The sequence below is a fragment of the Tetrao urogallus genome (assembly GCF_951394365.1).
Source record: "Tetrao urogallus genome assembly, chromosome: 15".
Lineage (NCBI taxonomy): Eukaryota > Metazoa > Chordata > Aves > Galliformes > Phasianidae > Tetrao > Tetrao urogallus.
This window is the reverse complement of record NC_136828.1, coordinates 9867635-9883315: the sequence shown is the minus strand read 5'-3', so window position 1 is coordinate 9883315 and position 15681 is coordinate 9867635. Positions and strand designations below refer to the sequence as shown.

At 57.0% G+C, this 15681-nt stretch overlaps 2 protein-coding genes across 3 annotated transcripts in view; one reads left to right on the top strand and one right to left on the bottom strand.

Annotated features, from left to right (window-relative positions):
- SLC5A10 (solute carrier family 5 member 10) overlaps positions 1-5704 on the top strand; it is a gene marked incomplete at both ends in the record, with an annotated part of 29023 nt that extends 23319 nt beyond the window's left edge. The window contains 8 exon segments of the mRNA XM_079543049.1: positions 177-265; positions 267-318; positions 1127-1234; positions 1575-1725; positions 4285-4453; positions 4984-5199; positions 5347-5428; positions 5550-5704. Of these exon segments, the coding sequence (XP_079399175.1) occupies positions 177-265; positions 267-318; positions 1127-1234; positions 1575-1725; positions 4285-4453; positions 4984-5199; positions 5347-5428; positions 5550-5704 (1022 nt within the window).
- Positions 5705-6404: 700 nt separating this feature from the next.
- GRAP (GRB2 related adaptor protein) lies at positions 6405-9825 on the bottom strand (the record flags this gene model as incomplete). Of its 2 annotated transcripts, none has more annotated exons than XM_079543013.1 (5): positions 6405-6692; positions 6813-6981; positions 7601-7723; positions 8668-8765; positions 9748-9825. In XM_079543013.1, the coding sequence occupies 5 exons, from the start codon at positions 9823-9825 to the stop codon at positions 6405-6407; spliced, it is 756 nt and encodes a 251-aa protein (XP_079399139.1). The 2 variants fall into 2 exon arrangements, with proteins under 2 accessions (XP_079399139.1, XP_079399140.1); XM_079543014.1 differs by having other exon boundaries at positions 6405-6590.
- Positions 9826-15681: the final 5856 nt, after the last annotated feature.

The window sequence follows — 15681 nt, the reverse complement described above, 5'->3', positions numbered from 1 at the left end:
CATCAGTCCCCACTGTCCCCATGTCCTCATTCCCTTGGCCAGGCAGAGCCATTCCATATCCCAGCTTCACCATCCCCAGCACCGCCGCAGCCCTACAGCCCGCACCAGGCTTCTCCTGGCCACAGTGGGAAGCATTAATTACAAGCTCCTAATTCATTTCCCATCTCCAACTGAAGGCCTAACGATGCAGCAGGGTGTGACGCTGGGCTCTGCTGGGCTCTGCTGCCCGAGTTCTGCTGGGGTGCACCAAGGGGTGTTCAGTTGGGGTGCAGCACCCAGACACTGCTGTGCCCTCGGGAGCATCCTCCAGCCTTACAGGTCTGTGGGTATTTGCATGGAGCCACGCTCAACGTGGTGCTTTGGAGAAGGGGAAACTGAGGCACAGAGCTGTGATGGCAGTGTTACTCAGAGCCCTGGCGCTGTCTCTTACCCCCAGGGAAAGGTGGAAAGGCAGCTGCCAGCCCCACTTCTGCTGTGCCCAGCCTGCTTTTTGCTGTGCTAGGTGTTGTAAAGCCAAGGGAATCCAGGTCCTTCTCCTTTTGCAGGGCTTTTGGTGCACATTCCGGTGCATGGTGTGGACTGTGGAGTCTGCACTCCAAAGAAGAACAGTGGGGACAGAAGGAGTGCACATACCCTATGGGAAATCCTTTGTGCTGCATCATTTCTTGCCCTCCCTATGTCTCCAGCTGTGCATAGGGGTGCCCACGCCGGTCCCGAGCACCTGGGGTGCTCAGGGTGAGGATGCCAAGATGAGAGCCACCCTGGACATAAATATTTATACTTGCCATTAATTTCCATCCATTTCAATATTTTATGAGCCTAACGATAAAAAAGGGCTCAGCACCCATCGAGACGCATAAGTAATTGGGCGTTGACTGTCCTAAAGTGCTGCCAGGTGCATCATGGGGAGCAGTGGGTGCAGAGGTGATGGCCCCAATGGTGTACAAAATCATTTGCCCCCAGGTCCCAGCAGGGCTCTGGGGTCACCCTGGGGGCCTGTTGTGGGATTTAGGGTGGTCAGGGCTTTGAGATGTGAGATCCAACCCAGGGATGGTGCTTGGGGAGGTTGGGTGATGCTGGAGGATGCAGACTCACTCCAGGACCTTCCCCTGCCTCTGTCCCCCAGATGCTGTGGCCTGCGTGGACCCCGAGGAGTGCACCCGTGTGTGTGGGGCTGCAGTGGGCTGCTCCAATATCGCCTACCCCAAGCTGGTGGTGGAGCTGATGCCCAGCGGTAAGGCTGTGCTGTTTGCAGCTGGGTCCTGCTGTATTGGTGGCTGTTGGTGTCCTGGCTTGGCCATCACCGGGTTGTTTAGGGAGCTTTGGGCCGTGCAGCCCCCTCCCCAGTGACCCCCAGAAGTGAGACTGGGGGCTGTGGGTTGTCCTATGAGGCTGCTAGGTGTCTACAAATCCCAACCTATGGACAGGCAGATTGGGATGTGTTTCCTCTAGGACACTGGGGACATTCCCAAAACCCAACCTGTGGATGTGCAGAGCAGGATGTGTTTCCTCTGGGATGTTGGGGGACACCCATCCTGCTGTCCTCAGCCGCAGCCTGACGATCTCCTCCCCAGGGCTGCGGGGTCTGATGATTGCAGTGATGATGGCCGCGCTCATGTCCTCCCTCACCTCCATCTTCAACAGCAGCAGTACTCTCTTCACCATGGACATCTGGAGGAGGATGAGGCCAAGGGCCAGTGAGCGCGAGCTGCTCATGGTGGGCAGGTAGGAAGCGAGTGTTTCAGGGACAACGAGGGTTTTTGGGAGAGCAGCAGAGCCAGCCCAGGCCTCTATGATCTCCTTTGGAGTCTGGGAGCTCAGCCCGGCTGCAAAGTGCTGTGGTTGCAGAAAGAAAACAAAACCCTTGGAGTGTTTCATGGATGAAAGCGCTGGAAATGAAGATGGGGCTCATGAAGCGTTTTGGAGGGGCTGAGCTGTGCCCTCCAAACAAGCTCAAGGGAGTGGGCTGGGCAGCTGCCCCACGTCGCTATGGGGCAGAGGGTGGCACAGCCCCAGTGTGTGCCCCAGGGGTGGTGAGTGCTGGCCCCCAGTCTGGTGCTGTGGTGCTGTGCTGTGCCTGGGGCGGCACACTCAGCTCTGGAGCATGGCTCCGCACGGTGCTGTGCTATAGGGACAATGACAGGGAGGAAATCTGGGTCAGGGCTCCGGCTGGGCTGGGCTGAGGCTGCAAGGAGGCTCTGCCGGCCCTGCTGGTCTGGGTGATTGCAGGAGGGTGATTTTTGGCACCCTCTGTTGCTGGGGGTGGGAAGATGATGGGTGTTGATCTATCTGCAGCAGCACTGCCGTCCAGATAGGTGCAGGAACTGGATGCTGTGCCTAGAAAAATGGCTATAATAATACAGGAGTGCTTTTGGGAGGGTGGTGGATCTTTGCCTGCCCGGAGCAGGAATTACTGCTGCAATTGATTACAGGTAATAAATTAGTGCAGGGGGGCAATGTGTGCAGCCCTACAGCTGTGCTGAATCAGCAGCTGTGGGGTGGCACGTGGGGACAGGGATGGAGGTGACATGTGTCACCACAGGGGGGCTCGGGATTGCTCCATGTTTCTTCAACTGTTTTCCCAGGCTAAACAACAACACTGGGATGGGCACATCTGTAAACAGCACCCACGCTTCCAGAGAAGCTTGGCAATAGCTTTCCATGGGTACTGAGGAGATAGCTGGGTGCCAGCTGGGAGCATAGCATAGGAGGAAAGTCACAGGAAGGAAAAAGTGCTGGTGGAGCTGCAAGGACCAGCGTGGGGACATAGGATGGTTCCCATCCCCAACCTCTCCCTACGGCACCTGCACGTGGGCTGTGCCCCATTCAGTTCTGTGAGTGAGGGGTTTGCTTGCCCTTGTCTGGAGCATCTCCAGAACACACACTCGTGTTGTAGGTACAGGGCAAAAGTATTGGGATCCTGACGGGAAACCTTCACCCTGCTCCCATGTGTTCTTAGGGGCGTGGGGTAGTGCTGCCCATTCCCAAGGCCAATGTTGAGCTCAGAGGGTCTCTCTATAGGGCCCCGGTGCTGCCTGCAGCAGGCGGAGGGCCGGAGCATCCCCCCATGTGGTGCTGCTCGAGGGGTGGGAAGCGCTCCCGATTCCCTGGATCTGGGGATTTCTCCTCACACCATGGCAGTGTCACCCCCCTGGAAATCCCCGCTGGTGTTTTTCACTCTGTGCCAGCCCCACGTCCCACACCTGTCCCATGCCCTCCCAGCATCAGCAGTGCCATAGGACCACCCCCACTGGGGGGTTTTTCTCCTGCCCCATGTGTCAGGGCACGCACTTTGTGCTTCCTCTTTCCATAGAACCAGGCAGGCGGCACCAGAGGGCGGCTGTGCCTGGGGAGGTGCTTTCATGGCTTTTTCTTTCTTGCTTGCTTTTTCTCTTTTTAAAGTACTTCTGCTTTTCGAAATGAGCAGATGGAGATTTGGGTAATTCTGCGAAGCTGCCCGCTGTCAACATGCAGCACTGAGCTATAAATACGGCAGTGCTGAGCCGCTCCCCTGCACTGGGTACCAGCTCCTGGCTGCCTCCATCGCTGCTGAGCTGACAGCTCTGTGCTTCTGGGATCTGTACTGTCCATGCTCAGACTGAGCCCAAAATCTGGGGTCTGGCAATGCTTCCTGTTTTGGGATCGGGGTGAGGATGGGGACACCTGAGGACATCTCAAGGGTGTGAAGGTGATGAGAGCATCAACTGCAGAGCCAAAATTTGCACCTGGGGCTTTTCATAGTGTTTCCCCACAAGGTGCCAATCAGCAGCCCCCAGTGCTCCAGGATGGAGCTGGCACTGCTGTAATTACTGCACCTTGTGCAGGTTTGGTGAGACGAGGACTGCAGGTTGTGGCTCTGCCTTTGAGATGACATTTCCATAAGAGCCTAGGGGATGTGCAAGGCTCAGAGCCATGGCTTGGGGTCAGCCCCGATGGGATCGTGCCCAGGTGGCGATACCCTTCTCTGGCTGCAGCCGGTGGGCAGGGAGGGAGTTAGCTGGGGAGGGCTCCAAGAGCGTGGTGACATGAAACAACCTCAGCCCCAGGCACGTCTGAACTGAGCCCAGACTGCACATCATGATGTCTGCCACTGCGACAGGTGAGAAACCACACGGGGCAGGAACATCCTGCCCAGCCCCGGGGGTGTCCCTGCGCTGGGCATCCTCCTGCTGCCCTCAGGGTAATGCCCACCTGCAGCATTGCTGGGCCCCAGCCTGTGCCATGGGACAGCACAGTGCCGTGCAGCGCAGGTGGGACGGTGTCACCATGCACTGCTGCTCACAGGGTGGTGACGGTGCTGCTGGTGGCCCTCAGCGTGGTGTGGATCCCCATCCTGCAGAGCTCCAGCGGCGGGCAGCTCTACATCTACATCCAGGCTGTCACCAGCTACCTGGCTCCTCCTGTCACTGCCGTCTTCATCCTGGGGGTCTTCTGGCCCCGCGCTAATGAGCAGGTGAGGACAGCTGGGGGACAGTGACAGAAACACAGCCCTGCCCACTGGACTCCGGGTGAGCTCAAGAGGGAGGAATGAGGATGGAGCGCTGGAGAGGTGGGAGAGGAAATGTAGAATCATTCAAATTGGAAAAGACCTCTAAAATCACTCAACTGCTGGCCCATGCCCACCGTGCCCACTGGCCATGTGGATATGCAAAAGGAACACGCAAAAGCCCCAGGGTGGTGTTTCTTGTGGCTGGATGGGGAGAGGAGGAGGAGGAGGAGGAAGAGAAGAAGGAGGATGCAGGTGCTGCCACACGTGGCCACCAAGCATGGCGGGGCTGGCAGGGGGCATCCCCTGGGAGTGAGTGCCACTGGGGATGGGTTTGGGCTGGTTGGGGTTCACAGTGCTATGCTAAGTGCTAAGACCCTGGGGCTGCCCATCCCTCTTCATGGACTGTCCAAGGGGGTGGTCCCCTCTGTGGGGTTTGTCTCCTGCTGGCGTGGCCGTCCCCTTCCAGCTGCCCCCTTCTGCCGTTTGCTTTGCAGGGAGCCTTCTGGGGCCTGATGGCAGGGCTGGTGCTGGGGCTGGCCAGAATGGGGCTGGAGCTGGCGCACCCCACACCCCGCTGCGGGGTCCCCGACAGGCGGCCCTGGCTGCTGGCTGACCTGCACTACCTGCACTTCGCTGCTCTGCTGTGTGCCATCACGGGGGCTGTCGTGGTGGGGGGCAGCCTGATGACTCCCCCACCACCCTCAGACAGGGTGAGCAGAACACGTGGGCACCCTGGACCCTGCGCCCCGTAGCTGCTTGTTTGGAGACATCGCTGTCTCTTGAGGTGCACCCTGAGCTCAGCCAAAGGGGAGTCCCTGTGGAGGGTGTTTTTCTACTGAATCTCATCCCATTTCCAGCTGCGGAATCACACCTGGTGGAGCCTTTCCCAGGAGCCTCCCCAGCACTTCATGGATGGCACGTCACAGAGATGCCCGGATGGTGAGTGGTGCCCAGCACAGGGGTATCTTTGCCTGTATGTATCATCCCTGCAACACGGATGCCCAGTGCCTCGGTTTCCCCATGGTCTCCTGTCTCCACAATCACTGTTTGTCTCTGCCAGGCTCCTGCTCAGCTGCCCTGAGTAGCCAGCAGGCAACTGAAGGACTCCCAGCCCTGAGAGACACCACTGAGTCTCCTTTCTGGACCCGGGTCTGCAGCATCAACGCCATTGTCCTGCTGTGTATCAATATTTTCTGCTACGCTTACTTTGCCTAGCCTCCTGTCAGCCCCTAGGAAGAGAGGAATAGGTGGAGAAATGGGGATTTAGGTGATTATTTTTGGTCAAGTTAGGGACAGTGGAAGCTTAAAGCCATTGGTGCAATGAGCTGTGTGTTCTCGGGGCTGCAGATCTGACTGTGTCCTGGGGGACTGTGAGAGAGGGGGACAATGGTGGGGACTGTGAGCCTTTGGGGTGAGCACAGGGGAGGCTGAGGGGGGCAGAGCAGGTGAAGCACGGCCCCACGAAGGCCATGGCATGGGTGGAAATGCTGCAGCCACACAGGAAAGTTTAATCCCAACACACTTTACTAACTCTAGAAAAAATAATAAAAAAAAAAACAAAACAAAAAAGCCACAATTTGCAGCTACAAATGGCACCAGCAGGACTGAATTCCTCCTGAGCAGCCCTTGCAGCAACCCATACCCCAGCACTGCTCCACAGCATCCCTGAGCCCAGCCATGTCCCAACTGATCACAGCCTTCCTGGATCTGGGGCTGGAGGAGTTCTGGCCAGGAGCTGCCACTCATCGTGACCCACAGAAGTTTGGATACCTCTCAACGTCACACAGCCGTCTGCTTCTTCACATATGGGTATTTGTTGGTGCTGGAAGTGGGGCAGGCTCTGCACAGCATCCACAGATGGCATCTGCAGCCCATGGGGAAAGCCTGGGGATGGGGGGGGGGGGCGCGGGGCGGCTCACTTGCGGATGGGGTGGACGTAATTGCGGGGGAAGAAGCCAATGCGTCCATAGATCTTTCCCTGCCACCAGTTGGGGTCGGGGCAGTCCAGCACCTCAATGATGTCCCCGCGGTAGAAGGGCAGCTGGGAGCTGTCATGAGCAGAGAAGTCGAATTGGGCTTGCACAAATTTGGGTCTCTTCACCTGCAGGGGAACCCAAAGCAGAGGCGTCAAGAGTAGGGAGAGGATCCTGTATTCCCCAGCAGCTCTGCAGTGGGTGGTGGAGACACTGCAAAGACCCATGCAGTGGGGCTAGGAACAAAGGAAATCCTGTCTGGGGAAATCTGTGGGGCCCCCAAGGGCAAGGAAGATCCTGGGGTGCAGGAGAGAGCCCTTCTTGATGCCATCCCATGGTCCCATGGTTACCTCTGGGCTCTGCTCGTCATCCCGAAGGAAGATCTGCTGCTTCTTGGCGATGGTGGTGGTCCTGTAGAAGTCCACCAGCTCATTGAGGGAGTTGAACTTCTCCTCCCAGAGGAAATATTTGCCATTGCGCTCACGGAGCACCTTGAAGTGCTGGACGTGCTGCCCGTAGCTGCAGACAGAGCATGGATGGATGTTACTGATGGATCTCAAATCCTTTCCAGCACTGCTTGTGAAGCCAGGATCCTACTCTAGCCAGCCAGAGGTGACAGTGGCACTGGGATCCATACACCCACAAAGGGCAGGTAGGAGAACTATGGGCTGTAGGTTTGGGTGCCAGCGAGCCAAGGGATCCCCCCAGACCCAGGAGAGCAGAGCAGGCTGGCTTCCCACCTTGGTGTGCTCCTGGTGGTGGCACAGTGGGGCCATGGGTCTGTTGCATGTCCCCACTGCCTCCAGGGCCCCGGGGAAGGGGCAGGGATGTGGCCCTGCTGGTGACTCAGGGCAGAGGTTGCTCCCTTTCATTATGGGCAAGAACCTCCTTAAATGCTTAATTAGAGATTAGCAATGTGAGAAAGTGCCTGGCTGGCCTGGGGCCGGCTCCCGCATGCTGGCTCTGGGCGGGGAGGGGGCAGCAATGGGGCGAGAGCCCTGGGGGAGGCTCTGCCTATTGGCACACCTTCACACAGCCCTGGCTCTGATGCCGAAACCATCGGCCCCGGGGCGCCAGGATGCTGTAGAGCTGGTCTTCAGGAATGCTCACGGAAACGTGTCCCCTGGGCTGCACTCACTTGACGGAGATGGAGAACTCCCCCGGCGCGCTCTCGCTCTCACGGATCAGGAAGGCTCCCACGTATCTGCGCTTGAGGAGCAGCTCCTCCGCCACGTGCCGAGAGATCCTCCCCGCGTACCACCTGCCAGGGGCACCGCTCAGCCCCACGCACCCCGCGCCACGTCCCCACCCCAGACACCGAGACACCGAGAGGAACCCCGTGGGAGTGGGGTCCCCGTCGGGCCTGAACCCACCCCCAGCATTTTGCCCCTTGGATGTGATCTCAAGGTGAGTGCCCGCTGCCCGCTGCGCTGGCCCTGCAAGCACAGTCTCCTGCAAAGGTGTTTGTGCAGCATCACCAGCAGCCGTGACCGCATCCTGTTCGCCAGCACGGTGCCTCGTCCCCTGCTTCCCCCCCCCCGTGACTCGCAGCCCAATACGGAAACAGCCCATGGGTGCTTGGTGCAGAGCAGGAAACCCAATGTGTGGGGATGGAGGCATCAAAATGAGGTCACTGCCAGTGCAAATACCACAACTTTACGAACACCGAGCATCGGGGAGACCCACTGCTACCTGCTGAACCTACTGTGGTTATGCCCAACCCCAGCTTTAGCACAAAGCTGAGCCAAAGAAGCTCTGCCCCAGCACCCCACAGCCACAGCTCCAAGCAGATTTTGCTATGGCATTAAAATGTGATTTACCCGGGGATGATGGTACATAAAACACAGCTTCAAACTGAGGATGGATTATGCCAGGCTTTAATAACACACTAATGGGATTGTGTCTAATGCAACTGTAATCCCATAATTCTTTGTTGTTCCCTATAAATTATCATTTATATAGTAGGCAACATGGTACAGGGATGGATTTCTGTGTGCCCAGGATATGTGGGCTCCCTTCTGCCTCCCACTGCCTTTGGTGATAATGGCAGAAGGACCTGGCAGTGCCTGGCATTGTCACCCTGACACTCTGTGCCTCAGTTTCCCCATGTTCAGAGCTTTCAGCAGCTGTTTGGGCACCAGGACACAGGGTTGGGTCACTGCCTGGTGCTGGCAGGGGACACCATGGGGCAGGGCTGGTACTTACGGGTGGGGTTTGACTTTGATGTAGTTTTTGGGGACAAAGCCCTCGCAGCCATACAGCTCAGCCTTGTACCAGTTCTGGTCATCTTCCATGTTGAGTATCTGGGGCAGGAGAGTAGTAGGGAAGCATCAGCCCGGCCGCCATCCCCATGGCCCTCCACTGCCCCTGTGTAGCCGTCCCAACTACCCACAAAATCTGGGGAAACGGGGTTCTGGTGAAGGCAGCACATTTCACTGCTCACTCCATGTTGAGGATTGGCTCACCACGGAGGTTCCCAGCATCCCCTTGAGCCCCCAGCCAAGGAAAGTGGTAAAACCCATACCCACAGGGGGCCTGGCTGCAGCCAGCAGCAGCATCCCCTGGGGCAGTGGCAGCGTAGGAGGACGGTCCCGCTGCGAGCAGGAGGGCTGTGACACCCATTTCCGCATAACACCAGTTTCCAGCCTCCCACGCAAGGGCCCTGGGGCTGCTGCACAGCTGTACAAACAGGATCTGAAACCCCGGGGCTGCGGGGGAAAACACGCCGGGGAGACAGAGCCAGGGCTGTGCATGGCTCCCCGTGCCCTCGGTCCCCCCAAGTTGCTGGTGGGGTGCCACAGAATGTATCAGCCCCACGGAGAGAAGCAAGCAGTGGGGCAGGGTGCCCGTGACCCCAGTGCAGGGCTGTGGGTCCTGGGGGTGTTTTGAGGCTCCCTGAGGCTTTGGGGGTGCCAAGATGGCAGCTGAGTCCTTTCTGAATGTTGTGCCCAGATAGGGGTTTGGGCTCATGGTCCTACCGATGGGTTCCTGTAGCTGGGAGCAGGGGAAAAACAGGTTTCAGCCCCAAAGAAAAGCATGGTGCCACTGATGCCCCAATGGCCAGGGTGGCCTCGTGCCATGCCCCAGCCAGGACCTCACCGGGGATGTGTCCCATGGCATGGACAGCTGGTACCTTCTACTGTTGTGATGCTGCTCTGCACCCCAAACTCATCAAAAACAGCAACTTCTCCTCCACAGAAAGCCCCAAACAGGTGACAAACAACTGCAACAAAAGCACTCCGTGTACAAACACCGTCCCCCTCCCCAACCTCTGTCCCCCTGTACCTTCAGGGTGTCTCCTTTCTGGAAGGGCAGCTCATCCTTCTCCGTCGTCTGGAAGTTGTACAGAGCCACCGACTCCATGCTGCAGGGCACAAGCGGGGCCCTGGGGCTCGCTGCCCCACGGCACGGGGCTGTGGGGCCTGGGGCGGGTGCTGCCGGCAGGCAGGAAGCTGCACTGATGTCACCGCGTTACCGGAGCAAAGCAGCGATGTGGTGGGTGGGATGCTGCCAGGGGGCACAGCCACACGGGTTGTGAGGGATCCAGGCGTATGGCGTCCCTGTGGGCTGTCGTGTCGAGTGGCTGTGGGATTCTGGAAGGAAATTGGGTGGCGGCGGGATGAGGATGCAGGTGAAGTGTGCTGCAAGCCGATAGACAGGGGAGTCTCTGATGTCTTGTAAGGGCTGAGCTGCTGGCACTCAGTGGAAGGATTCTCAGTGGGAACGGCTCTGTAAACGTGGGGATGAAATCACAGAGGGTGGGATGGGCAAAGGCAGAGGTGAGCAGGGTGGTGCATGCACCTGGTTTATTTGGAAACCAGACTAAAATCAACATGCTGTACCTGCAGTGCTCCCTTGGGGGGGCATGGCTCTGACAGTCCCAGCACCGCGCAGCCTTCCTGGTGCACATGTGTGCTTTGGCATGAGGTGCACAGAAAATGCACTGCATGTTGGTTTTGCTTTGCAGTGAGGAATTAAGAGGGGACAGCTGTGGTTCAGTCCCTCTTATGAGCTCAGCATGGGGAACTGGTGCCATCTGATCAAGGAAGGATAAGCTATGATGCTCAGCACCCATGGGGCTGGGTGCCCTGCACCCGGTGATGCTCCAGTCCCTGGCTGCTATCCCCAGTATATCCTTGGTGGAAGCAGGGAGGCCACGGGGCCGTGGGAACGGGCTGGGTGTCACAAGCAGGAGGGGACATGGTGCAGTCACCACAGCCAAATGGGAAATTCTCCCAGGGGGAGAAGACCAGAGTGAGATTTCAGCCCCAGTGGAGCCGTTTTGGTGCCCGGCTCCTGGGGCACCTTGAGGTGTTGGACGTGGAGCGGTGCATGAAGTCATGCCACCCCAAAGGGACAGTGGGTGACAGAGGGAACCTCGATGCAGCGGCCGAACTCTGGACCGGAGCAGGATTGGGTCCTGCCAGCAGATGGCAGCAGCTTCCAGGGGACATTGGGGACACCGAGGACTAGGGACGATGTCGCATGCCGCCCTGCTCACTCCACCCTCCTGTCTCCATGTCCTCGTGCATATGGTGCAGTTCTGGTGTTTCTTTCCCACATGCACACAGGAGATGTCACCCCATGGCCAGGAGCATCCGTGTTCAGCAGAATCAGAGGTGCCTACCTCTGCCTCTTTTCCTGGGAAAATCCTTCTGCCTGCTTTTGGGCAGCCCCAAGCCCCTGCATCCCACTCTTGCTCCATCTCAGAGCCCCCAGAAGGAGCCACAGCACCACGGTGCCCAGCTGCAGGTGCAGGGCTGTGCTGGGTCCTTGCAGTGCTCAGCTCCAGGAGGCAGCACTGACCACCTGTGGGTCTGAGCCAGCCAAAAATCCCAAAACAAGGGGCTTTCCTCCCTCTCATGTTCGGTTATGAGTGCCAGAATCTGCAGCCTGAAGCAATGCGCACGGTGCTGCACACAACAAGCATCGTCCTGCCTTGTGAGGAGACCCCAGGGGCTGGAAAGGAGAATGTGAGTATCATCATTAATCCACACCCACCTCTCCTTGAAAAAAGGAGAAATTTGTGGCCCTGGGGACAGGCAAAGGAGGTTGCCACCGGTGCTGGCATTTCCCATTTGCCTTGGCACAGTCACCCCTAGATTGCCCAATCTGCCGAGTGCGTTTCATCAACATCCTGTGTTTACATGGCTGCAAATTCCCTTCAATCAAGGGAGGAAGAGGAAGAAGAGAGCCTCTTCCCCTTCTGTTGTGTGATGGGGTAACCCCCGGCCCCAGGGCTCCTCACTCTACCCCAGTCCATGGCGCTGCCTGGAGAGGCCTGGAAAGTGGAGCGGGTCCCCTTGCCCATGGTATTGGTGGGATGTGAACTGGGGGCCCTGTGGGTGGGATCCTGGCAGTGGGGTGTCACTTTTGGTACTTGGTTTTGGGGTGATGGGTGTAAGCGATGCTGGTGCCTGGCTCTGAGGTCAGGGCTGTGATGGAGACTCATGTGGTGGAGATGGTGGCCGTTAATGAGTTAGCCAGCAGGGCCCCAGCAGCTGGAGGCTGAGTGCTCCCTGGGACCTATAAAAGGGGATGGAAGCCACCAGCTGCATGTGGATTGGTGGGAAGGGCAATCATGTGTGCTGACTTTAGGACTTGCTGCCTTCCCTAGCTGGCTGCTTTCATCCTGACCTGCTTTGGGCTGTGTGAGCAACACTGTAATGTGCCAGATGGGCAAGCTTTACAAAGCTTCCTGCTGAGTGCTGCTCTGGAAATGTCTGACAGAGGCTGCTGGGGTGAGGAACAACACTGGCATTCATCTCCCACCTGGAAGTGTTCAAGGACTGTGGAGATGTGGCACTGAGGGACGTGGTTGGTGGGCATGGTGGGGTGAGCTGGGGTTGGGCTTGGTGATCTGAGAGGTCTTTTCCAATCTTAGTGATTCTATGAAAGGGAGAGGAATTGGAAGGATCCTGAGACATGCAGCCACGGGGAGGGCATAGAGGCTGCTTGAAGGAGGAATCCACTGCAGAGGAAGTTTTCTTGAGGAGCAGGAAAACGGTGGTGTGCAAAGGGTTTGTGCTAGGGAAACGGTGCATGTGTGCTCGCATCCTGGCACAACCTGCCACGTGAACAGCGTCTGAGAAGCTCCCTCTTAACAGGGACATCTGTTATTTTTCTGGGATTTAGAAAGAAAAAAGCCAAGCGTGAAGCCCTGTGCGTAGGTGAGGGGATGCTGCGCTGCGGTGACTCAGTGGGGACGTCTGTGACTTCTGAGAACAGAAATGGTTTCAGAAGAAATTGTGAATGATGGCTCGCACAGGGGAGGCTGCGCTCTCAGTCAGTCCAGTTTTGGTTCCTCCTTAGGGCTGGCCTGCTAACAAAGAAGTTATTAATAACCAATGAAGCCTGAGCTCACGTCATGCCTTCCTCTGGAAGTGTGGCAATAGCTGCTGTGGTTCCTCCCTTCGCACCGTACCCAGCTCTGCTGTGGCTGAGCAGATGTGTGTGAGAGCAGGGTTGGGTGCAGGCACCCATGTGGGGCTGTATAGGGGAACGCATCCATGGGATGTGGCACAGGAGGCGGGGATGTAGGTGTCTATGGATGCAGGGAGGCTCAGCTGGGGACAGCAGTGGTGATGGCTGAGCCCATTGCACTACGGGGCAGAGGTCTGATTGGTGCCAGGGCACATAGAGACCCTGGGGGCAGCCAGAGGGAGGTGTTCCCTCACTGGGGATGTGCGTGTGGCTGCATCCGTGGCTGGGCAGCGGGGATGCTGCTGGAGTGGTGCCCGCAGGGTAATTCTCTGGGTGCCGGATGCACCGTAAAAGCCCTGAGAGAATCCAGGCACTGTGCTGCTCCTGAAACTGCCTATTGAGGAGGGAGATGAGAAGGACAAGAGGGAGGAAGCGGAGGGAAGGCACAGCACTGAGGCCTTCTGTCTGGCCAGGGCGGATGCAGGTGCAGCTGTGGATTCCCCGGATGCTCCAGCTGCTCTGTGCCACCCTTTCCTGTGGGGATGGAGCAGATGCAGACAGGAGTTCCCCCTGGCTCAGCTTCTGCCATGATTTATTTCTGCTGCAGCATCTGGGGCAGCCGCTTCTCCTGTAATCTGGGCCTCGAGGTGGGGATTCTCTGAAGCCTTGTAAAGGCTTGAGACCTCTCAGAGTTTTGCGTGACCTTTCTCCCCTCCCTAGCTGCTCTGCTTCAGGAAAGGTTTAGAAACGAAGCAGTTCTGAAACTTCTGCTCAGCCTGTCATCAGAGCATTGTAAAATGTACCAATAGCCTCAGAGGGGAATCCACACGCGTGGCCTCTGCTTCTGTAGAAAACCCAAAATAGAGCTGCCTTGTGCCATTTCCCAGTGGTGTTAGTGCCTGTGCAAGGCAAGAGGAAAGAGGGAGCAAAGGCTTCAGGAGGCCATATAAAATGGATGGATCTTTCCCACGACAGTGTCTGATTGTGATTTCTGATACAGTGGCTGTGGAAATGCAGGGTAATGGTGCTGAGGCCTTGCCAGACATCCGCTTGCATGGGTGAGGCAGGATCTGGTCTGAGCAAAGCAAGGCAGCAGTGCCTCTTTTAGCAAACGCTATGAGTAGTACTTGCACATGGCAATGAGAAAGCAAGGCAGTGCTTCCCCTCGGAACCCTCACGCAGTGTTGGAAATGGCAGGGTTTGCTCCCATGGAAAGGTTGATGGGATTCCCAGGAATTTGAGGACATGGGACAGGATGGCACAGGAGCAACATGGCTCTGGGGCTTCAGCATGGGGGCTGCAAGGCATGGATGTGAGCACAGGCTGCAAAATGTTTCTTGTGTGGGTGTCCCTGTGGCATATGCATACACAGAGATGCATATGAAATATGTAGCAAAGTATATGCAAAACACTGAGTCTGTGTTTATACAGAGTATTCCTTCCAGCTGGGCGTTCCCTTCAGCTCACCAGGCAGCAAGCTTCTGAAATAGAGATTTACTGTCTTCTTCCCTTTCTCTTCCTTTCTCAGGCTGAAAGAGGAGCTGGTTTTGGTGTTGGCTGGCTTTGCGTTTAGCCAGACAGCCCTGGTTGACTCCCTGCTCTCTGTAGGCTTTGCCAGCTTGCTGGCTCAGGGATGGTTAGAACCAAGTACCCTGGGCACAGTCTCTTCTGGGAGACCCTCAGAAATTACCAAGGCATGGGCTCCAGCCCTGCTCCAGCCTGGCACCTGCCTCTTTGCCCTCTGAGGATTGACCCTAGGTCTGTAGCCCAAGCTGTATTTGTGTGCTGCTGCCTAAGCCGGATCAGCGACAGCCTCCAGCAGCACAGCTGCGCTGTTCCTGGCTCCCCAGGGCAGAGGCATTCACCGGCTCAGTAAATCATTTTAGCATGTGTTTAAATCTGCCGTGTAGGACAGGCTCTGAACACCACCCCAGGTGCTGAAGGCTGAAAGGCATGCCACCTGTATGCAAGGCTGAGGCAGCCTTGAGGATATGAAACATACCAGCTAATGGAGTCTGGGGAAAGGCACACACAGACAGCTTTTGGGAGCAGCCTGGACAGTCCTGCTTGGGAGAGTTGGGAAACAGTGTGTGGATGCTGTGCTTTGTCCCAGCTTTCAAGTAGGACACCTGGGCAGGCTTGATGTACAGAACTATAGGGCAGCATATGGGAAACCAGCACTTGTCCTGCTCAAACCAGTAGAGTCCAGCCCAGAATCACAACACTGGTAGTGATTGACGGTGAATTGGTGAAGACCAATTGACCAGCTTTCAGGCCCTGCTATGTAGGGATCAGCACTGTTCTTCCAGCCAACTGGTGACCATGTGGGATATTCAGTAGGCAGCTGAGGCTTTGGCTCTCACACTTGCTGAGCAGGTTAATCGGTTTGTGCGTCTCTGGCAAAGGCCAGTTTCAGTATTGCTCAGATCTGTTGCGGCTGTGACAGTTTGCACACCCACCATGTTCACACAGTGATGTGCAAGCACAGAAAGAGGCTTCCTGGGACAAGGAGAAAGCCCCCTGTCTGCAAAAGCTCTGCAGCTATTTCTGATTGAGGTTAAGGCTGTGGTTTGTGCCCCAGCAGAAGCACTGTGCACAGCCTGTTCCCAGTGACTCCAGCACTGGCCTTGTCCCTTCTCTGATCAGAACAGAGCAGGTTCCTCTGCCTTCCTCCAATGCTTACAAGGTCAGGGTGCAATCTTGTATTTCTGCACCTCGTTCAGTCCTTAGGAATGTGGAAGCTCGTAGGAGTATTAATTACAGCCACTTATATATAACCTGCTTGGCCAGTCATTG